Source organism: Sapajus apella, unplaced genomic scaffold (assembly GCF_009761245.1).
Source record: "Sapajus apella isolate SASKATOON/1434 unplaced genomic scaffold, GSC_monkey_1.0 scaffold17, whole genome shotgun sequence".
Classification (NCBI taxonomy): domain Eukaryota; kingdom Metazoa; phylum Chordata; class Mammalia; order Primates; family Cebidae; genus Sapajus; species Sapajus apella.
In genome coordinates this window covers 4,407,368-4,430,972 of record NW_022436957.1, presented here as the reverse complement: position 1 = coordinate 4,430,972, position 23,605 = coordinate 4,407,368, and the positions used below count along the sequence as shown (strand labels likewise).

The window sequence follows — 23,605 nt, the reverse complement described above, 5'->3', positions numbered from 1 at the left end:
TGGTGTTACTTGGGCACCAATGAAGAGATGCAGAATTCATCTAAGTCTTCTTTTAACTTAGAGGGCACAGTAGTATTAGAGTGGAAATGTTTTGAAGAATGCTTATGAATTTTTATAATTATTATGAGATTTTCTTTGCCAATCACCATATGATGGGTACAATCTGCATTGTATCAAATTTTATAGTTCTGGAACATAGGCTTTTTCTCCTTTTTTAAGTACTCTGACTCAATTTTCACTGGATTTTTGTGTTACTCTCGGGAGTATCAAATTATTCTAGACTGAATGGTAGGAGAATTGATGAGCTTTGAAAATTTATGGGACCAAGAGTGGAGATTATATGGAATGATTTAAAGACCTAAGTCCGAAAAGAAGTGCTACGCAAGTAGGCACATAAGGAGTTAGGGGAATACCATGAAAATTGCAAAAGCACTAAGTTAAAAAAAAATTTTAATGCATGTAAAGCACTTAACCAGTATCTGAAGACAACACACAGTACATATATATTAGCTACTTTTACTATGAAAGAGGAAGAAAAGGGCAACACTTTTTAATTCTGTGGCAGGTCAGTAAGATATGGACTGAAAGGGCTCACCCAGTTTTGTAGTTAGGAATCACCAGAAATCTGTGTGGGAGACTTTTTGTGGAGCAATAGTAAGTAACACATACAAGTCTGGGTTATAGAATAAAATGTAAGGAGGAAATCCAGACCAAATACATGCAACTCTTTCTCTTTTTTTGAGACAGAGTCTCACTCTGTCACCTTGGCTGCAGTGCAGTGGCTCAATCTTGGCTCACTGCAACCTCTGCCTCCCCAGTTTAAGCAGTTCTCTGCCTCAGCCTCCCGAGTAGCTGGGATTGCAGGCATGTGCCACCATGTCTAGCTATTTTTTTGTATTTTTAGTAGAGACAGGTTTTCACCATCTTGACCAGGCAGGCCTTGAACTCCTGACCTCATGATCCACCCGCCTCAGCCTCCCAAAGTGTTGGGATTACAGTCATGAACCACCGTGCTCAGCCTACATGCAACTCTTTCTATAAGTTTAAAGTCTTTCCCTAAGACTGCTTTTAGAGCACAGAGGAGAGAGAGGAGGCTGTGGTTAGGGGGAATTAACAGTTGAGAAGGTGATTTTTGTGTTTTATCTTGGAAAGACTTGAATACATTTATATGACAGAGGAAATGAACACTGTCAGGAGTGTGAAGTCAGAGATACATGGAGCACAAACTAAATAACTAGATTTCTGGAGTAAGGAACTAGTGGTGAAGGAAATTTCACTAGTGGTGAAGATGGAGAAACTCATGCATCTGAAGATGCCAACTCCAGTGTCCAACATGATCCAGAACTGGCCATCTCAGACTTGGTCATGCACACAAATCATCTAAGAATTTGCTTTAATGCAGATTCTGACTCAGTAGGTATATGGTGTGGCTAGGAGAGTCTGCATTTCCAGCAACTCCCCGGTGATGCTAATGCTGCTGAACCAAGGCCTAGCCTTTGAGTAGCAAGTATGTGGATGTCCTTCTTGGATACTGGGGTTCCCTATTTTTAGGGATAGCCATTTTTGTGCCTATAGTGACACATACCTGTGGTCCCAGCTACACAGGAGGCTGGAGCAAGACGATTACTTGAGCCCAGGAGGTTGAGACCACAGCCAGCCATGTTTGTGCCACTGCGCTCTAGCCAGGGTGACAGAGTGAGACCCTGTTTTAAAAAACAAACAACAAAAAAGCACTTACTTGAAGTTTTCTACCAGGTCCATGAAACCGTCTGTGATCTGTACATATACATATTAATGGGATGGCTGGGTCAAATGGTATTACTAGTTCTAGATCCTTAAAGAATCGCCACACTGTCTTCCACAATGGTTGAACTAATTTACATTCCTATCAACAGTGTAAAAGCATTCCTATTTCTCACATTCTTTCCAGCATCTATTGTTTCCTTTTTTTTCTTTGAGATGGAGTCTTACACTGTCACCTGGGCTGGAGTGCAATTGCACAATCTGGGCTCACTGCAAACCACCTCCTGGTTTCAAGCAATTCTCCTGCGTCAGCCTCCTGAGTAGCTGGGATTACAGGTGGCTGCCACCACGCCTGGCTAATTTTTTGTATTTTTAGTAGAGACTGGATTTTACTATGTTGGCCAGGCTGATCTCGAGTACCTGACCTCGTGATCCAGCTGCCACAGCCTCCCTAAGTGCTGGGATTACAGGCATGAGCCACCATGCCTGGCCTGTTTCCTAACTTTTTAATGATCACCACCGTAACTGGTATGAGATGGTCTCTCGTGGTTTCGATTTGCACTCTGCTTCATTTTAATAGTTTTTTTTTTTTAAATCATTTTGTTTTTGCATTCCTTTTAAGTAATCTTCTATGGTGTCTGACATTTTAAAAATCCTACTTGACATGTTTTTCATTTCTTCCTTTTTACTTCTGGAAGTTCTGTGCAACTCTGTTCTGTATCTTTCATTTCTGTCCTCCCTATTTCCACGTTTTCCTCTACATTCCTGGGCATATGGAGCATGTTTCTGTTAGCTATTAAATGTCCTTTGCTGTTAATTCTATCATCTGTATAATTTCTGGTCCTGCTTATGTAAATCTCTTTTTTCCCATTTTATTTATGTGTCACAATTTCCTGCTTCCATGCACACTGGATTATTTTTGATCAGATGTCAAATTTTTGTGTTCTGAATTTTGCTGTATCTTTCTACAAAGTGTTAGACTTTGTTCTGACATGTAGTTAAGTTCCTTTTGAGATTCATTTTCTTTTGAGGTTTCTTTTAAGCTTTCTTAGGGGGGTTCCGAGTAGTCTTTAGACTAGGCCTAATTTATCCCATTACTAAGATGATGTCCTTCTGAGGACTCTAGCCAATGCTTCATGAATTGTGGATTCTCTCCACTCTGACTGGTTGAAATGTGAGTTTTTGCTAGAATGGTATCCTTTATTGCTGTCCCAGATTTATGCAGTTTGAAGCCATGCACATTCAAATTAGTATTCAGCTAGAAATCAAGCAGTCCCTCTGAACCCCTCTAGGTTTCTCTCTTCATGCAGTTTCATCCCGCTTGATAGTCTGCCCACAAGGTCTGGCCATCTCAGCCTCAAGCTTTAATCTCTTTCTCTGCAACTAGGAAAAATTGCAGAGCTATCTTGGGATCAACCTTCCTTGCACTGTGGATTTGAAACTACGTCAAGCCACTCATTTTTTGGTAAAACTGCAGCTCATCTCAGTTGTGTCCTTTTAGGTTTCCTTGTTTTGTGCTACCCATTGTCCAATGTCTGAATAAAGTGGTTGCATACACAAGAGGCCTTCAGAAAGTTCATGGAAAATGGAATCAAAAGACAAAAATAAAACATACAAGCTTTGTTTCCCAACATAAACTCCATCAAGCTTAAGATACTTTTGTAAGTGATGATACCATCACTTAGTCCATCCATAAAGAACTGAGGGTCCTGGGAATTTAAGTATGTCAGTGTAGGTTTTGAAAAATATTATTCACTGAAGAAAAATAGGTGCTCTTTAAAGATTCTTAAAAGAGCAGGAAAAAAAAACAAGTCAAAAGGAGACAAATCAGGATTGTAAAGTGGATGTCTAATGATTTCCCACTGAAACTCTGGCAAAATTACTTTTTGATGAGACGAATGAGCAGGGGCATTATTGTGGTGGCGAAAGGCTCTCTGATGAAGCTTTCTCAGGGATTTTTCTGCTAAAGGCTTGGTTAACTTTCTTAAAATACTCTCATAATAACATCCAATGTTTACTTTGGGGCAGGGTTTTAGCATTAAAATGAAGTGGAATTTGGCTCTTTACATCGAAAAGCGAACTAGAGGACATAGAGTTTGTGCACAGCCTCTATAAGCTAGCTGAAACTGGCTTGTGGTCTGTAGTTGCTTATCAGAAAATAATCTTTGTAAGGCCAGGCTTCTGACCAATCAGAACTTTAGACGTCTGGGCTATAAATCAGAGTTGATAGCTCCTATTGTTAACAAGTTTAGCTGTAGAAATTTAGGAATTGGTCATGCCAACCAAGCCCTGAACCTTCTACCCATAGGTAACTTGGTTTCCTTAACCTTAGCATACCTCTTAGTTGATAAGGGGGCATCTATTTTGGTCTCTCAGATCACACCCACTGGATGCCAATAGCACCTTCCTTCCAGTTGTGAGGGACAAAAGTATCTCCAGATATTACCTAATGTTCCCTGGGAACCAGTCCCTTAACTTACGGAATTTGCACTTTCTCTTACTCTTTCATAATGAGGAAATTGTGTTCTATTTATGTTAGTGTATTGGTCTGTTTTCCTACTGCTATAAAGAACTGCCAGAGACTGGGTAATTTATAAAGGAAAGAGATTTAATTGACTCACTGTTCAGCATGGCTGGGGAGGCCTCAGGAAACTTACAATCATGGTAGAAGGTGAAGAGGAAGCAAGGAACCTTCTTCACAAGGCAGCAGGAAGGAGAAGTGCCTAGTGAAGGGGGAAGAGCCCCTTATAAAACAATCAGATCTCATAAGAACTCATTCACTATCACAAGAACAGCATGGGAGAAACTGCCCCCATGATTCAGTTACCTCTACCTGGTGTCTTCTTTGACACGTGGAGATTACAGGGACTGCAATTCAATATGAGATTTGGGTGGGGACACAAAGCCTAACCATATCAATTAGTTTCTATTTCATTTTGTGATGATCCAGCCACTCCCAAAGTGGTATAATATAGTAGTGTATAAACAAAGAAATAAATTTAAAGGAAGATCTCTATGAGGTAAATATGAGATTTTTTTTCTTGTAACTTGGATGGATGTGATGAGTTTGTAGAATCTGACAGTGTTTGCAAAATTCTTTGAGATGAACACAGAAACTGAACAATGTAAACCAAAGAGTAAACAACTGTATTTGACAGCTTTATAATTTGTTCCTCTTTAAAAGAAATTATTTACATGGTGATTTTAGGCCATCTATAATTAATGTATATGGATTCCTATTGTTTCTTGTAAAATTTCTAGAACTGTGTTTAAAGATTCTGATGCTAATAAAGGTGGCTAGCACTGATTACACCTTTATTATGTGCTAGGATTTGTGCTAAGTGTTTTGGAAGCTTTATTTAAGGCTTAGGATAATATTTTATCCTCCTTTAATATTTTGAAGAAACTGACACTTGCAAAATTAATTCTACCCCCAAATTATACAGCAGTCATCTGCCTTATGTATTTGTCATGCTCTGAAGGGGACAGGCTGTATTTGTTTCTCTTCCCTCTCTCTTTTTCTTCTGTTTTCCACATCATTTTTACCTGTTTAAATCGTCAGTATTGATGACTTGTCTTTAAAGTTTTGTCCTTGTCTAATTATTTGTTGATCTCATGCTTATATCTGTAAGTTCCTGTATCTACCTTTATTATAATGTAAACTAAACTGTTTATTAATTTTTACCTGTTTGTTAGTAAACGTGTAAACTATAAGCATAGTGGGTTATCATTTTCACAGTTTCACCTGTTCACCATTAAATTCCTAGTACCTAGAATGCCAATTTGGTCTACAAATCAGTATATAAATGGTTCAGTGGGCTGAACATTGCATTGGCATTTTTGGTAATCACTACTAACAAATGCAGAAAGTAGGGGAGGGAAAGAAATCATAGTTTAAATGTGGTACCTGAACCATCCGTAATTCTCTAGGGATTTGTGAACTTCTAGATCTATTTATGTGCCTCATGATCTTCCAGAAATCTTGCAACAAGATTCTGAAGTATGCTGACTCATACAAGGTGACACACTTGTTTTCAAAATAAATAGAAGAGCCAGGCCAGAAAGAAGGAAGCCAAGGTAAACATAAGTAAGATTACTATAATTGAAAGAGGAGAGTATGTACTTGTAGAAAAGTGACTTCCTTAATATATTTGTTTCTGATTTTCTCCTAATTTTATATTATTCATGGCCAATGTCTATAATTTACCTGGGATTCCAATTAATTACAATCACATCTAACAAATTGGTATTTATAATTGCATTTCCAAGCAGATTATAATAATCCTTCCAAGCATACATTAATAACATTTGAATGGAGAGTTATTTTTCTTCTTTCATGCATAGTGTTTAGATGTCTTCTTTGAAAGATACACTTGGCAGTTTTGCTTAATTTTTTAAAAGTATACTCTCTTTTTTCTTTTGAGATGGAGTCTCGCTCTGTCACCCAGGCTGGAGTATAGTGGCACGATCTCGGCTCACTGCAACCTCTGCCTCTGGGTTCAGGCAATTCTCCTGCCTCAGCCTCCCCAGTAGCTGGGATTACAGGCACCTGCTACCACAGCCGGCTAAGTTTTGTATTTTTAGTAGAGATGGGGTTTCACCATCTTGACCAGGCTGGTCTTGAACTCCTGACCTCGTGATCCACCCACGTCAGCCTCCCAAAGTGCTGGACTTACAGGCTTGAGCCACTGTGCCTGGCCTATTCTCTTTTCTTTTTTGAAATGGAGTCTCACTCACTTTGTTGCCCAGGCTGGAGTGCAGTGGCACAATCTTGGGTCACCGCAACCTCTGTCTCCTAATTTCAAGATTCTCCTGCCTCAGTCATCCAAGTAACTGAGATTACGGGTGTGTGCCACCACAACTGGCTAATTTTTTGAATTTTTAGTAGAGGCAGGGGTTTGCCATGTTGGCCAGGCTGGTCTCAAACTCCTGACGTCAAGTGATCTACCTGTCTTGGCCTCCCAAAGTGCTGGTATTACAGGCATGAGCCTCCATACCCAGACAAGTATACTAACGTGTACTATTTTTTTTTAATAGAAACTGTACATACCCATTAAAAATTAATAAAACAAACTGCACAGAAAAGTAAAACGAAACCATCAGTCCAGACTTACCAGGTAGAAACAAACATGGTTTCCCATGAAGAAAGGCGTTGACACAGCAAGGCCAACACTGCTCTCCTAATGCCTACTTAAATGGCTGTCCATAGGCCAGCACCGGGAAGCTCTGTGCACACTGGTTTCAAATAAATGCTTAAAGTTTAATATTTCTTGAAGGCAAGAGAAGACAAAGAGACCCCAAAATATTAGAAAGAAAAGATTATAAAAGGTATTATGAGGTGGGAATTATTAATCTTTCAATTCCATATTTTTTATTATTTACTGATGTTCTAATATTAAGGAAAGATAAGTCACACACATAGGTTTTCTCCACCATTCCTCCCACCTACCAGTTTTTCTAACATATTATTATTTCAAAATTCTTAGTTTTATTACAGCAAGGTCTCCCTCCTAACCATCATTCTTACTTTATTTAATTTTAATTTCATATTTATTGTACCCAGAAAAACGATTAATTTTACTGATTTTTTCCACTTTGTTGTTAATTTTATAAATTTAATTCATATCTTTGTTTTTAAAAAGGGATCTTTAAATGGATGGTGTTTTCTTTGTGGATGAGAAGTTTCACTTACAGTTATATCTAAAGTACTCTTGGATTGGACAACTTTTTTTTCTTGTATAAATATTACTTCATTTTATCTGGGTGCTAAATATTGTACTAGCCCATTTGTTCTTGGTTTCTGTTTATGATTGAATGGCTAGGTTTTGCCATTGCATGATACATCGTCCGCCACTGCCCTCCACATCCCCCAAACACACACATACACTCACATAGAGTTTATTTTCCTCAGAATTATAAGGACATTGCTTTGTTAGCTTCACATACTAAATTTAGTAAGGAGACATTTGGTAGCAATCATATTTTCTTCCTCATAATGAGCTCACCTTTTTTACCTGGATTCCTGAAAAATTAGAATTTTTCCTTTGGAGTTCAGAAGCACAAGCTATATTCCAGTGTTGCCTGTTCTTTTCAATTATTCCTGGAATATAACCTGCTCTTTGATTTATAATTTTTTCTATTTCATTCCTTGATATTTATTTTTATTTATTTATTTTTGAGATGGAGTCTTGTTCTGTCACCCAGGCTGCAGTGCAGTGGTGCAATCTCGGCTCCCTGCAACCTCTACCTTCCAGGTTCAAGCGATTCTACCACCTCAGCCTCCTGAGTAGCTGGGACTACAGACACCCGCCACCACACCAGGCTAATTTTTGGATTTTTGGGAGAGATGGGGTTTTTCCATATAGGCAAGGCTGGTCTCAAACTCCTGACCTCAGATGATCCTTCATATTTCTAGTTTATTTCTTAACTTCATGTTTTTGTTTTATTTCACATTTTGTATTTTTGTTTTTAACTCTTTTCTATCTCTTTTCATCTCATTTCATTGTCTCACTACCTTGTCTTCATACTCTTGTATTGAATTCATTTTCTCTTCATCTCACTGTGCTTTGGTAGTGAAGTCTTCAGAAATTTGGAATCAGACCCTTTGGCCAGGTTAGGGAAAAGGCGACATGAAGATAAAGGTAGCAGTGGCGGAAGTCAAACTTTAACAATTTTAACATTTTCAAAGTGCCCAGGACATGTGTACAAAGACATATTTAATGGAAGTTGTGCAGGTTGCTTTTTTGTTTGAAACTTTGAAAGAATTTAATCTTAACATTTTTTGATTTAAAAATTTTAAAATCTTGTTTAACAAAAACTTTTATGTATTAAGATACTGTTTTCCTTTCACTACAGAATTGTTTATAAAAGCTCATTCATTAAAAAATAGGAATACGTTTTAATACTGCAGCATTTGTACTGTTGCTTTTTAATATACTGAAAATATAAAAGGGAGGGCGTGTGCTATTTTTTTTTTATGTCACTGACTTCAGAGACATTGTACAAAGAATTACCGACATACTTTAAGTAAATGATTGCTTGGTGTTTAGAATGTCAGTTCTTTAATTTTGAGCATCCTGAAATATATCTTTTGTACATACAGAGACTACTGTTTCAGAATCAGATTTTCAGTAACCCCTGGATTATAGTTTGAAGTGCTTTAATTTAGTTACCCTCAGTGGTCTCTAGGAGCTTATGTACTCTTAAATTTTCTGTTTATAAATGAATTTAGTTTTTCTGTATCTAGGTGAATGGAGCTATTCAACTACTCAGCATAGAATTAAGATTAAAAATTTGTTTGCTAAAGCAAAAGAAAAAAAAAGAAGAAAATTTGGAATCACCCTACCATCCAAGTTTAATATTACATTTTTGAATAGTCAGGTTATTTCTAAACATGTAGAATCATGAAATCTAATAATTGAACACAAATTAGAAAGTTATTCATCCAGCGGATTTCTAGCCTTGGCCAGACATTGGGACCATCTGCGGTTCATTCCAAAATGCTGTTTCCAGGGTTCATACCTGAAATGCTGAAGTAACAGGTCAGAAGTTCACCCAGGACATCAGTTTTAGAAACTCCCTGAGAAATTCTCATAGAGAAGCAAGCTGAGAGCCACTGGGTGAGCCCAGTCTTCTTATTTTACCCTGAGATATGGTGGGGCCCTCAGAAAACATTGGCTCTAATTGTTGCCCAGACTTTTATGTGTTTTGTGATTTGGGTTATGTTATAATCTCCCTGAGCTACTGTTTCCCTGTTTATAAAATGGAAATAATAACAATTGTGGGGACTGGGGAGGATTAGGTGAAATGAGAAAGCAAAGCAGCTGGGGTAGAATGAGGGAGGTGGTAGACATCAGCATCTATTGGTGATTAACTGCCACTGCTATGATGATGGTAAAGATGGTGATGGCAATGGTGGTGGTGATGGTGGTGATGACAGTGGTAATAATGATGGAGCACTCACTGTAGTCAACAATCATGGTTGTTGGCTGGGAGCAGGAAGAGAAGCCCCCCCATGCCCTGGCTTTTTGCAAAGGCAATTATAATCCTAGAGAATTAACATATGGTAGAAGTCTGTTGAATTGAACCAAATAGCCAAATGCAATGTTCTCCTGATAGCTGAAGCCTTGTATTTATGTGATTTTAAACACGTTAAGGTAATTTACTGAATTGGATGTCTTTATCATTCCATGATTGCTGAACACATTATTTTACTGTACAATACCTTGCATTTTATACCAAACTAAACAAAAATAGTACTATCTCTCTTTCTGAAAGCATTCAAGAAATTTTATCTTTAGCCACTCACCACAGGTGGATAAATTAATGTTTTATTCATTTTCTTCTGGAGCTTAGCATATTACCCAGGTAAGGCACTAAAAATCACATTTTAGTTTTTAGCTCTTAGGAGATGACATGTAGAAGGGATTTATGAGAATTCATTAATACTGCATATTAATATATAGAATGACATATATCTATTCCTTAACATGTGAAGGATCTTTTACTTAATCCGATGCACCCTAAACATATTATTCTTTAACACTTTGCTTTGTCTATCTATTCTTTGGAGGCATAATGACATCCATTAAATACTATTAATCACTACTCTAGAAAATATATAATCTTTGCAGACTATTTATTTCTTAGTTTTGGGGACAGTAAGGGCAAAATAAACAAGATTAATGGGCATAGTGACCATATTTTTTTCAAATTTTAAATTGAAGCCAATGATCTGGGAAAAGGATGACATTTGGCCAGGTACGGTGGCCCACACCTGTAATTCCTGCACTTTGGGAAGCTGAGGCAGGTGGATCAGGAGGTCAGGAGATGGAGACCATCCTGGTCAATGTGGTGAAACCCTGTCTGTACTAAAAATACAAAAATTAGCTGGATATGGTGGTACATGCCTGTGATCGCAGCTACTTGGGAGGCTAAGGCAGGAGAATCACTTGAACCAGGGAGGCAAAGGTTATAGTAACCTGAGATCGTGCCACTGCTCTCCAGCCTGGCAACAGAGTGAGATTCTGTCTCAAAAAAAACGATATTTGTGTGATTTGTGAAATTAATCATATTAATGCATTTATAAAAATGAATTGTTATAAAAACTAAATTTACAGTTAATAATTTGCCTTCATTGCCTGCATATAATTTTAGAAACAGGAAATAGAACACAGAGTATATATATATATATATATATATATATATATATATATATAGTCACACGTCTTTATTCACCATAAAATTGATGGGTATTACACACATACTGATTTGAATAAGTCTTTTTCTAATATTTTCTCATTCCTTTTAACAAGTCTCTGAGTAATTAACTTGTATTATCATGTGAAGTTTTACATGCTTAATGGTCAGAAGTTATTATAATTTTGTGACACTCAAATTACCTTTGTTCACAGGATTTCCTACTGGAGACCAATATGCACATTTTCATTGTATCTAGAGTATTCACATTCACACAGCATTTTCTCTGACCTGTACACAGTTCTTGCCTTATTCCATTCAATTAGTAAATTCTCATTAAACTGTGATTAATGACTTGGAGAGAGACCTTATGTACACATACCATATGTTCTCTAACATATTCAGACAAATAATATTTTTTCAACCTAATCCAAGAGAATTATGAAAGAAAATTAATAGACAGCATCAAAATCTGTCTTTGATAAATCTGCCTTTAAATAGAACAGTTAAATAAACTCCTCTGTAAGATTGTGGCACCAAATGCATACTGCTCTGAGAAGAACTTTATTTAAGTACAGGGTGTGATTCCTTAGATGCAGATTCCAGTGCTTAATCTAGAAGTAGTGGGTTGGAATCTAGTGGCTGGACACACTGTAGAAAAATGCAGACTTCCTTCTGTCTTTGGATCTTATAAAAGTTTCATCAGCATACCAGAAGAATTTTGAAGTGTTAAAGAGTAAACTTGTAGCAGTGGGAAAAGAAAAAAAGACACAAATCACTTAATTCTTATTCAGTATGTATTGTGGGCCAACTATGCATGATAGTGCTTAGTTTTTTGTGTGCATTACCTCATGTGGTATTCATGAAGTTATTGGGAACACATGTTTCATAAATGTTCTAGGCCACTGTCTTTATTTCTTTTTATGTCTGCCCCAATAATTCAATAAATAAGGAAGATAAGGAGATGGGGCCTCTGTTTTCCTGTCCCTCACAGTTCAAGGGTGTGGTAGTTGGCATATTGATAATTAGAATAAAATATGAATACAGGGTCCAAACTTTATCTGATTCTTGACTCATACTCTGTTTTCATATGTGAAGAGTATGAACTGAGTTGATTTTAATATATCATGGTGCAAACTAAATCACTGTGATGACCAGGTTACCAAGGGGGAAACCTTTGCCAGATATAATACAAGTATTTCTACTTGGAAATCTCAGCCCATGAGGCAGTGCCCAATGATTTTGGTAACTAAGTATTTTCTTTCAGTGCATGTAATGTATATATTTTGTTGAAAGAAGAAAGTTGGCAAACACTATATAATTGTTGCAGATCTGTTAGCATACTTCCTTGATTACTAACTTAGGTTTGAAACTAAATTTAGCACTTCAAAATTCAATGAAGTAAAACACATCTAACAGCTAACAGAAAAATGAATTGTGAAATAGAGTAAGGTAGGAAAGCCTTGAGAGCTGATGATGATTTAAATGCTTGTAAATTTTCTTTTTAATTAATTAGCTGCAAATTTGTCATAATTCAATATTGACACCATGGCCCTTCTTCTAAGTTTTACCTTAAAGTTCTTAAATTAAGAAATAATTTTAGTTCAGTCAACTCATGTTATTTTCACATTTTATATATGATTACTAATACAACTTTATATGACATCTACAATTCTAATTCAAGCCTTGAAATTATAGTTTTTATAGCTAGTGTTTCTACTGTTTTCCTTTTATTAATTAATCTAAGAACAGGCATTTAGTTGTATTTAACTTGTAATGAAGTACTGATGCTTTGTCATCCATTAAATTTACAATATCACAAAGATTATTGTCACTATAAAACAATACTATTTGGTGCTGCACACATTCTCATGGTATAAAAATGTGTGTTTCATGTTTTTGTTTAATTGTGGTAAAATGCCCATAATATAACATTTGGCATCTTAACTATTACACATCTTTTAATTCAACATTGTTTTGGGAAAAGAACCTGGTGAGACAGTGGAGAATAATTTATGTTGAGATTGTAGTTTATCCTAGGATTACTAGGACATTCCTTGCTAAAGTTATGTTTTGAGTCTTTAGTGGAATTTCCAGTCATCATCGACATGAGAATCATAGGCTAAAATTAATGAACTATCTGTCTTTTTGGAAAAGAGTGACATTCTTCCCACCAACCTCACACCTCACACCAGAGATTTTGATAATGGTGAGGCTTTTTTGTTTTGTTTTGTTTTTATTTATTTATTTATTAACATATCTCTATTTTATTTTTTAAATTAATTAATTAATTAATTTATTTATTTATTTTTTGAGACAGAGTCTTGCTCCATCACCAGGTGCCAGGCTGGAGTGCAGTGGCGCAATCTCGGCTTACTACAACCTCAGCCTCCCGGGTTCAAGCAATTCTCCTGCCTCAGCCTCCCAAGTAGCTGGGACTACAGGTTTGTGCCACCACGCCTGGCTAATTTTTGTATTTTTAGTAGAGACGGGGGTTTGCCATGTTGGCCAGGCTGGTCTCAAACTCCTGACCTCAGGTGATCCGCCCGCCTCAGCCTCCCAAAGTGCTAGGATTACAGGTGTGAGCCACTGCTGTGGGGCCTATACCCCTACTATTGTATGAAATACTGTCTGGTTAATAGCCCAAACCATTCACTGTCTCCTGCGTAGATAACCTCCTGTCTCCAGGGTATCTAAGTGCTACCAGACACCTATCTAACTACAGAGTCATGCTCGGTTAACAGTGAGGAGTAGCCAGCAGCATGCTGGCAGGTTTATCAGGTCTTACCTGGTGGTAGGGAGCCATATTCAATCACTATTGAGAAGCAACAGCAACACATGGACAGGTCTTACCAGGTGTTTTCCAGCTGTTCTCCAGGCATTACCGGGAATGGTAGGGATGACCTGGTGTTACCCAGGTGTCATGATGGTACAGAACCATATTTAGTTATCAGGGAAGAGCAGAAGGCAGCACACAGGTGAGTGTTTCCAGGTATCATTCAGGTGTAACCCAGGTGTTTCCAGATGTTACCAGTAATGAGCTATGGTTAGGGATCACTGGGGTGCATCAGGCAGCATGCTGGCATTGAGTGGCATGATGTTTCTATTCTCCCCCTGGTCTTCTGTTCACCAAAGCTGACATATTTATTTCTTATGTCCCTAACCCCGTTGTGACATCAAATAAACAGAAAGTATCTTCCTTGTTCATCTTCCACTTCCAGCATTGAGGAACCATGGCAGCCCTTCACTGGATGGCCTTTGCATTGATTCAGGTAGCCTGAACGGTTGTACCGAAAGGAGCTTGACATGTATAAGAGTTCAAACACATGCATACTTGCTTTTTGCCCATGGAGCAGATCAAGGCAGGTGTTCCCAGAAGGGTGGTGTCTTCCTTCATATGGGCAGACAGCATTCTGGCATCTCTCCTCCTGTGGCCCCACCACTCCCTACAGCTGTGGCACCACCCACATCCAGCTAATAAGGAAGAACATGGATGCACCATTCTCCATCATCTGCATGCCGCGGTCCACAGCGGCACAGAACTTTGCTGATTACATTCCATTCACAACAACATGGCCACCCCTAGGTAAAAGAAAAACAGTGAAATTTAGCCTGGCCTCACACGGGCATTCCAGATGAACGTGCATTTTGATAGGAGAAAAGAAAACAAATACATCTATTTTGTCAAGCATTCAAGCAGACTTCATGTGTCTTTAATTAAATAGTAGTTATCATGGAAATCATCTCCCATAAGGATAAAAGGAGGCTCGTGGTAAAAGTTAGGGTTGTGTTGGTCATCTTTTCAGGCATCTCCTATAAAGCAAAAAAGAGGGTTAGGGATAGGGCTGGATGGAGGGCTGGGGTTGGTGGGGATGTCTTGGCCATCCTCTTCCATAGGAAAAAGGAAGGCAAGAACACAGAGAGCACCCTTCCCCTTTCTTTCCCTAGATGGGGCAGCTTTTAGAAGTCTCAGCAACTCCTCTGTTCAGTGTCAGAAAAAAGCCATTATCTTCCGATTGCAGCTCCTGTCTTAGGGATGACTGAGTGCTGTCCTGAACCATTTTTTTCCCTAAGGAAAAAGAGGCATTTGATAAATGGCTCTTTCACATTACTCAGGCTTCTTCCGTAATGCATTCCTCTAATAAGTCCAGGGCTTCCTCTTCTCACGAATGGTTGATTGATTCTGGGCTCAACCAAAATGTCCTCAGCAAGATGCTGTTCAGACCCAACTATGTCTCAGATAACATAGGTGTGGGCTGAATTTTAAAGAAGATTCACATTCTTCTACTGCCCAACTCATTGACAATTTCATATTAAGAATAAAGGCTGGAAATTATTGAAATATGTTCAATTAGCAGGCTTAAACAACTGTGTTATATAATACCAATAAATAAGTTACCTTTGTGAGAAATGTAAAGTTTTATAGAGCTCCTGCTATTTTGATGAGTATTTATGATATATGAAAAAATAGCCAGGTGTGATGGCTCATGCCTGCAATTCCAGTGCTTTCGGAGGCTAAGGGTGGGAGGATTGCTTGAGGCCAGCACTTAAGACTACCCTGGGCAACATAGCAAGACCTCATCTCTACAAAGCGTAAAACTTAACTAAGGATGGTGGTGTGCGTCTGTAGTTCTAACACTTGGGAGGCTGAGGCAGGAGGATTGCCTGAGGTTGGGAGGTCAAGGGTGTGGTGAACTACAGTTGCACCACTGCACTCCAGACTGGCTTGACTGTAAAAAAAAAAAAAAAAGAAAAGAAGAGAAAAGGAGAAAGAAATAATTAAAGAGAGCAACATGTTATAAAATGAAAATATGTGTAATGCATACAATCCAAACTGGGCCCTGAAATTGTACTGAACAGGTTTTGTGACTATTTATAATCTATTTATAAAACTATTTATAATAGTTTTATTATAAATATTATAAAACTATAATGTTTTTATGACAAACATCTTTGAACCAAGACAGAATATATGATCTGTGAATGTGGGCATATGTACATGGTGTGTGTCTGTTGCATGCAATATAAAATCATCATTCATGGATTACATTCCTTTGACAAATCAGCACAAAATGTCACTTTGGTAGGAGAAAAGAAAACAAATACATCCATTTTATCAAACATTCAAGCAGAAGTTTGATGGGGAAAAAATGTTGAACTTCCTTTCAGATGTCTTGGAAATTAGACTTCATGTGTCTTTAATGGAATATTTTTTAAAATTCTTCTTTGTCTTAGCCTCTCTTCCCCAAGAAGAGCTATGAATGCTTGACCAGCTGTGAGTTCCTCAAATACATCCTGTTGGTGAAGCAGGGGGACTGTCCGGCTCCCGAGAAAGCCAGTGGATTTGCGGCCGCCTGCGTTGAAAGCTGTGAAGTTGACAATGAGTGCTCTGGAGTGAAGAAATGTTGCTCCAATGGGTGTGGACACACCTGCCAAGTACCCAAGACTCTGTACAAAGGTAAGGAAGAGTGTTGCGGGTATGAAGAGAACTTCAGTGTCACAGGAATCTATGTGTGCCCAGGGAAGGGTGTCCATCATAGGTGTGAAAGTCTAAAAAACATAAAACCTTAAGAAAATGTATTTTATACCACATTCAGACCTCTTAACATATTCACAGACCCATAGAGATTAGCCATATTAACTCCACTTGTGGCAGAGCAAGTCATTCATATTAATTCTTTTTAACTTGACATGTGATAGACAGCAACAATTCAGGAACATTTTTGTCTTTTTCTCCCGTCAGACTGATTCAAGTAAGCTCTACTAGGTACATTGGAATAAATTGATTTAAATCCTTGGAAAATAGGCAGGGAGATGAAATGCACTTGAAAAATGCATAATAAATATACTGGTATTGTGCATTTTCTGCTGATATAATCTAAGAACATTAGTATAATTGTACAGATCTTAAATATTTTGATTAGTATCTTGAGATTCTACACAAAGGATTTGCTTTCCTCAAAACAGGGAGGTTCAATTTATCAAATAGTTTAACAAATGCAATAGTTTATATTCAAAAGCAGTTTCTAGAGCACTTAGCTCCTTAATATCAAGTGCTACTTGTCATTTTCTGGAAATGGGACTAATCGCTTTTAAAACCAAGATGATTCTACTGTATTATGTATAGTTTGAGATACCATGAAAATATGCTATAACATGTAACATTTTGTTAATTTTGGGGGGTCTCATAGAAGAGTAATATAGAGCAGCAGTCCCCAACCTTTTTGGCAATAGGGATTGGTTTCATGGAAGATAATTTTTCCATGTCGGGGGAGGGGGTAGGGGTTGATTTTGGGAAGATTCAAGTACATTGTGTACTTTATTTCTATTATTCTTACTTTGTAATATTTAATGAAATAATTATACAACTCACTATTATGTAGAATCCGTGGGAACTCTGGGCTTGTTTTGCTGCAACTAGATGGTCCTATATGGTGGTGATGGGAGACAATGACAGATCATCAGGCATTGGATTCTCATAAGGAGCACACAACCTAGATGCCTCACATGTGCAGTTCACAATAGGGTTCACACTCCTATGAGAATCTAAAGCTGCTGATGATCTGACGGGAGGTTTGGTGGTAATGTGAGTGATGAGGAGTGGCTGTAAATACAGATGAAGCTTTACTCACTCACCCACCACTCACCTCCATATGTGTGACCTGGTTCCTAACAGGCTGCAGACTGGTACCAGTCGGTGGCCTGGGGGCTGGGGACCCCTAATGTAGAGTCAGTCAGTAGGCAGTATTCATTAAAGTACAGAGAGTAATAGATGTCTTTCTCTCTGTGTGTCTCTCACACACACATGCCAAATCCATATTGTTTCTAAATACTGGTACCTAAAAAAAAAAATGTACATAAAGCAGTATTCACTAGCAATGCCAGTTTTGAGTTATGTGCTGGCTGCCTATTTTTGGAAGTGCATGTTACTCTAACACTCATAACAATTCATATCTCCCAGAAGTTAGTTATCTGTCCCATCTTCCTTTAGCCCCCACTTGGGAATACGTTCCTCTGAAATCTTTGTAATTCAATCAGGTTTTTTCTTTGTCATTGGAAACAAGCCATAAGTACTTATGTCTCACATTCAAAATAATCACTGCTTTTCTCTTCTTACCTCTTTAGTAGTTTTAAAGTTTTATTGTGTTCATACCTCTTATTTTAAACTGTAGCAAGTCACTTTTGCAAAATTAAAACTATCTAACTTCTAAAGCATCTATCATTATGAAATCTTATCTGTCATTTAAGATCATATGCTATGTATGAGTAGCATTCACCATAAAAATAGAATGCTTTTGGAATGGTCTTTTTAAACCCAGTTGTAAAACCCATAGTGTTTTAAAGAGATAATATAAATGAAAATATGCACTTTTATAAAAGGACTGAAGAGTTAGTATGAATTTCAAATATGCCTGTTTCACTTGAGAGTAAGGGGAATATTGTAAAAAGGGCCAGAATAAATGATTAATTATGAAAAGACACTTTCAATATAAAAGTACATTTAACAAAATCAGATGGACTTTTGTTAAAGTACTGAAGTCACTCTTCTACTACAAATTAGCTCTTAACTTACATTTTTGTGGAGAGAGAGAATCAATGGGAATCAACTACAAATAAAATACACAGACTCCGTTGACCTGACAAAGACTTTTGTGTGATGAAGACAGTCAAGTTAATAGATTGTTATTTCGCAAAAAAAGATATATATGTGCAGGTAGATATTCTTTCTTGCTTTCTTCAGTAGTCCCTCAAGGAAGGCTACTTTTCATGTCCTGGGAGCTTTGACAGTGCCTCTGAATATGTTAGTGTGTGTAAAGGGGGGGCAAATAAAGCCTGTAGCACCTCCTTCACTCTCTGAGCTAGTGAGCCACTTGAAGTCCCTGTTGGCATTCCCAACCTAGAGCCCAGCTGCTTCTTCACCTTCAAAAGAGGAGACGGGCTGATGTCCCCAGGTTCGTTCCAACCCATCCATTGGCTTTGCGAAGAGAAAACCATATGCCCAGAGAGTGCACAAAGCAACTTTGCAATCTTAGGATACTCGTGATCACTGTCTTTCCTACCTTCAAGTTGTCTTCTTATTGCTCCAAACAAACTAATGTGAAATAATGTTGCCTCCCTCTCTCTATCTCTGCTGGGTCTGTGTATTTGTTTTCCTTAATAAGAATGGGAGTCATGGTGGGTAGATATTAACTAGTCCTGCTCTCAGTTGACATCTGCTGAAACTGAGGTTGTAGGCTATGCCTAAGTGATTTGCTAGTAGGTAGCAGAAATAGATCTAACATCTGCTCCCACCTGGGCTAGCTGTCTTGCCATTTTTATTTTAAATGTATGAAACCCTAATGGAAACACTCACTGGGCATCATTGTGTTATTATGTAATAGGCTAACTAAGGCCTGGCACAGTGGCTCACCCCTTTAATCCTGGCACTTTGGGAGGCTGAGTCAGGAGTTCAAGAGTAGCCTGGGCAAGATGGCAAGATATCCCCATTTCTACAAACATAATAAAATTAACCAAGCATAGTGGCATGTGTCTATAGTCATAGCTACATGGGAGGCTGACATGCGAGGATCACTTGAGCACAGGAATTTAAGGTTACAATGAACCATGATCATGCCACTGCACTCTAGTCTGGGCAACAGAGTGAGACCCTCCCCAAAATATATCTATATCTATTATCTATCTGTTTATCTAATAGGCTAACTAAAAGATTTGTCAATATAGAATATTTTTAATCTAACAAAATTATGACTGTCAACTATTTTAGGCTAATGAATAACATGGGATTGTTTTGCATTGCAGAGTTGAAGTGTTTAAAACTAGATACAGAGTGTGCTATATGGAAAACCAAATCCTATGGAACAAATATTGAAAACCTGTAGTTCCTCATTCATTAATTAACTGTGTATTAAAGTGTTTTGCATAGTGCTGTTTGGAAATCCAAAATAACATTTTCTTAACATTTTCCCCAGTTTACCTTTAAAAGGGCTTGATGTCACTTAGATGGAGAAATATTGACACATTTCAGTTGAATACACATTTATGGAGTGCCTACTATTTGCTGTCATCTGTAATGGGCATTGGGGTGCAAGGATCCATGTGACACCAACCCCCACATGGTCCAGTCATTTATTACTGAGATTGTCATGCACACAATACTCTTTAAACGGGCAAATTGTTTTCCTAACCTTTAAATATATTGACATTTACCAACCTCTGTACTATGTTTCATTTTATTACCTATTAAATTAATTTTTTAAATATTTTAAAATTATAAAAACCCATACCTTCTGTTTGGTCTGCTCTGTTTGTGGAAGGGAAGATGGAAAGTACTGATTTTATAGTTTCAAGAGCTTTATATACTGGTCACTTGAGTTTTTAAAAGCAATGGTTGTCTTGAAAAGATGACCAACAAAATTATCTATTATATTTGATCACTGAATTTGGGCCATGCTGTAAGAACTTCACTTAACTGATGCCTGGAAGTAAGTTAACCTTCATAGACTAATATTGTAGTTTAAAACAAATAGCAGAGATCCTTTCTTTTAATAGAAGTGTTAGCATTAAAGTAGAAGGCTTGGAAATATTAACATGATTGGAGATGTCTGCTGGTGTTAGATCTATGAAATGCAAACCTTCATATAGTTGTAGAAAGTTTAAAAGGCTTATCTTCTATAGGTAGAACACAAATGAGTGCATTTGTGGGCACTTCCTTTTTCCTTTTTATAGTAAGTCTATTTTATGGCTTGGTGAGACAATCTTTCCTCCAGAGGGTGATATGTTTTACTATTTTGCTGCCAAATCCTACTGCCTCTCTTGGCTTCCAACTGTAGCAAAAATGTTTTGGGCAGGGAGAAAGAAAAGTTTAAACATTTTACAAACGCAAAGATTCAGACTAATTTGTGGCTTGCAGTTATCTAAGTTTCCCTTTGCCAGGATAAACCAAGAATTAATTGTATGTCAATCTTTTTCTTTTCAAAATGACCTGATCATAGCATGGATTTAATATTTCCATGAAGAATTAATATATAAAATATTTAAACTTCAGTCCTCTGGAAATAGATATATACAACTTCTCACAAGTAAATTTTCAGCATTTTGAATCCAGTGGCCCAATGCTTTAATGTGATGTAAATACGAATTCCAGAGTTCTAATTACCTTTATGAGAGATATCAAGTATTGATTAATCACTAGAACAATACATCTTGCTACATTTTTATATCATTTAGATTCATAAAAAATTAATAGTAATAATAAAATATCACAGTTAGTATGCAACTGTGGATTGCTTATCCTAATTTATTTTTCTATCCATATATTTTCAACATTTTTAATAAGTATTGGTTTCTGTTCTTTTGATTTCAGCAGAATATTTCTTGCATTTTAAAGGAAAAAGGTGGACATCACATATTGCAGGGTGCCATATGACAACATTTGTAAATTTTTCAACAGAGTCGTTTAGATTTCAGATGACTAATTTGTTCAAAAATAATTTTAAAGAGGAAAATGCTAATCATTTACATAATAGAAAACACATTGAGAAGAGATTCAGTCTACACATCTGGTTATACAGTTGGGATGCTGGTTCAGCCAGTGAGGACTGTGCGCACTAGCAGTGAGGGCTCGAGGTCTTGAGGGGGGCTGAGGCCCATCTGCACACAATTACAGCAGAGCGCTGGAGTTACTTCCAATCAAAAGAGGCAACTGACCTTAATGGAAAGCAGATGTACCATTTCTTAACATGCAAATTGCGGGGTCATGCTTCATCATAATTAAAGAGATTTTTAAATGAAGAAATTTGAACTGACATCGCCCTGATGCTCATTATGTTTGATTACGGCTGTTGGTCCTTGAATGCTCTTCAAGATTAAAACCTTATAGCAAGGGGATTGGGCTGCTTGGATTGGCTTCTGGTGAGTTCAGGTTACTTCGGAGGCCATTTACTGTAGCTGTATTTACTCTAGAGGATTACACATTGGAGAGCCAAAGAGAAAGGTAGATTCAGAAGTCTCAGAGAATGTGCTCTATGAAGAACTGGTCATCTTTTTTTTTTTTTAACTGTGCACCAAGGAATCAAGTAAATCATGAAATGTTCTCTGCCACTACTCTCTCTCACCTTATCCCCTTCAGTCAAACTATTTGTCGTCTGCAGGCCAACCTTCAATGCAAGAATGATACTAAATGATCACTTTGTTGAGATTGGTTTTTCATCCCTCTGAACAAATTTTGGTGACTTTTTCTTGACAGAAAACACAGACAGCTACTTCTATTAAAATCAGTTAACTTTGGGATTTCTAACCAATCAGGAATTGGTCTTTTTTGTTTTTTTTTAATGGGAAAGTCCTATGGCCAATGTAATAAAAATGTTCTATCTTGTAAACATTTTGGCATTGCTTTATTTTCTGATTTTCTGGTATTTATCTTTTTGAAAAATAGAGTGAATGTACATGTGAGTAATAGAACCATGCTGGAAAAGAGGTCTGAGTTCCTTGAAACAGTATATGATAAAGATGGCAGCATGGAATACCTATGATAAATCTGCACCCAAACCTAAGTGACTTTCAAGCAGAGTAGGGATTACCATTGTTGCAATGGTCTCCATAAATGTTGCACTATTCTCTTATTTCCAAAGACATATTCTTGAGTGAAGAATAAAAAAAAATGGGTTTGGCTATTCGTCCAGCAAACATTGACTGTTCATTGAACATTTGCTATTGCAGAATGTTCTCTTCTGGGACATTGTCAGGTGTGGGAATGAAGGAGACATGGTTTTTGACCTCAGGGGGCTGTGGCTTAATGGGAAGACAGGCATCATTAAATGAGTTTGCTGCAGCAAGAGGCAGTTAAATGCATGTCTTGACAGTTACAGGCTCAACTTTGAAGTGGGGCAGAAGAATAAAGCCTTTATTTCCAATGGAGAAATTTAGGGGAAGTGTCATAGAGGGGTGGCATTTGGTCCAAGCCTGTATATATTCAAGGGTCTACAGTTAGAAAGCAGAAGGTGGGGCAAGACATTTCAGAGTGAAAAAAAAAAAAAAACAACCCATAAACAGGCCATGGTATTATGAAGTACCTGGCAGTGTGTTTCTAGGAAAGCTGGGCTTAAAGATAATATCTGTGACAAAAATTAAAGATACACCGGGAGATAGACTGATAAATAAATGGTAGCCAGTTATGAAGATGAGTGCCTTGAAGGGGATGCCAAGACGTTTCCCTTCATTCTATAGAGAATGGTATGCAATTAAAGAGTTTGGGAAGCTGAAGGAGAGAACTCCACTTCTACTTTAGAAAAATAATCATAAAATACCAATAAGGGGACATTAGAAAAATAGATTGAGGTGCAGGGAAATAGGCTGAAAGGCTGTTGTGAAGGTGGGAACAAGGAAGGGAGTAAAGTCGGGTGGCCGTCATGGAGACAGAATGATTTGAGAATTCTTGAAAATGTACTATGCAATAAGACACTAAATGTTAGCTGTAAGAACAAATCAAAAAGGTTCTAAGATCCCCCAGACATCCTAAAGAATAAAGTTGTCATAAAGACAGATATTCCAGGAGAAGGGACATATCTGGGACAGAGACATTCAGCAGGCAGGTGGAAAAGATGGTCTACAGCTTAGCTAGGGATTAGAGAGAGACTGGAGAAACATTTACTTAGCAGCAATATGC

The 23,605-nt window shown here is 37.5% G+C and overlaps 1 protein-coding gene across 1 annotated transcript in view; it reads left to right on the top strand.

Moving 5' to 3' along the window:
- ANOS1 (anosmin 1) overlaps positions 1 to 23,605 on the top strand; it is a 192,645-nt gene that overhangs the window by 114,924 nt on the left and 54,116 nt on the right. Inside the window, exon 4 of the mRNA XM_032285867.1 lies at positions 16,177 to 16,399. Coding sequence (XP_032141758.1) covers positions 16,177 to 16,399 — 223 coding nt within the window. The remainder of the gene's footprint in view (positions 1 to 16,176; positions 16,400 to 23,605) is intronic.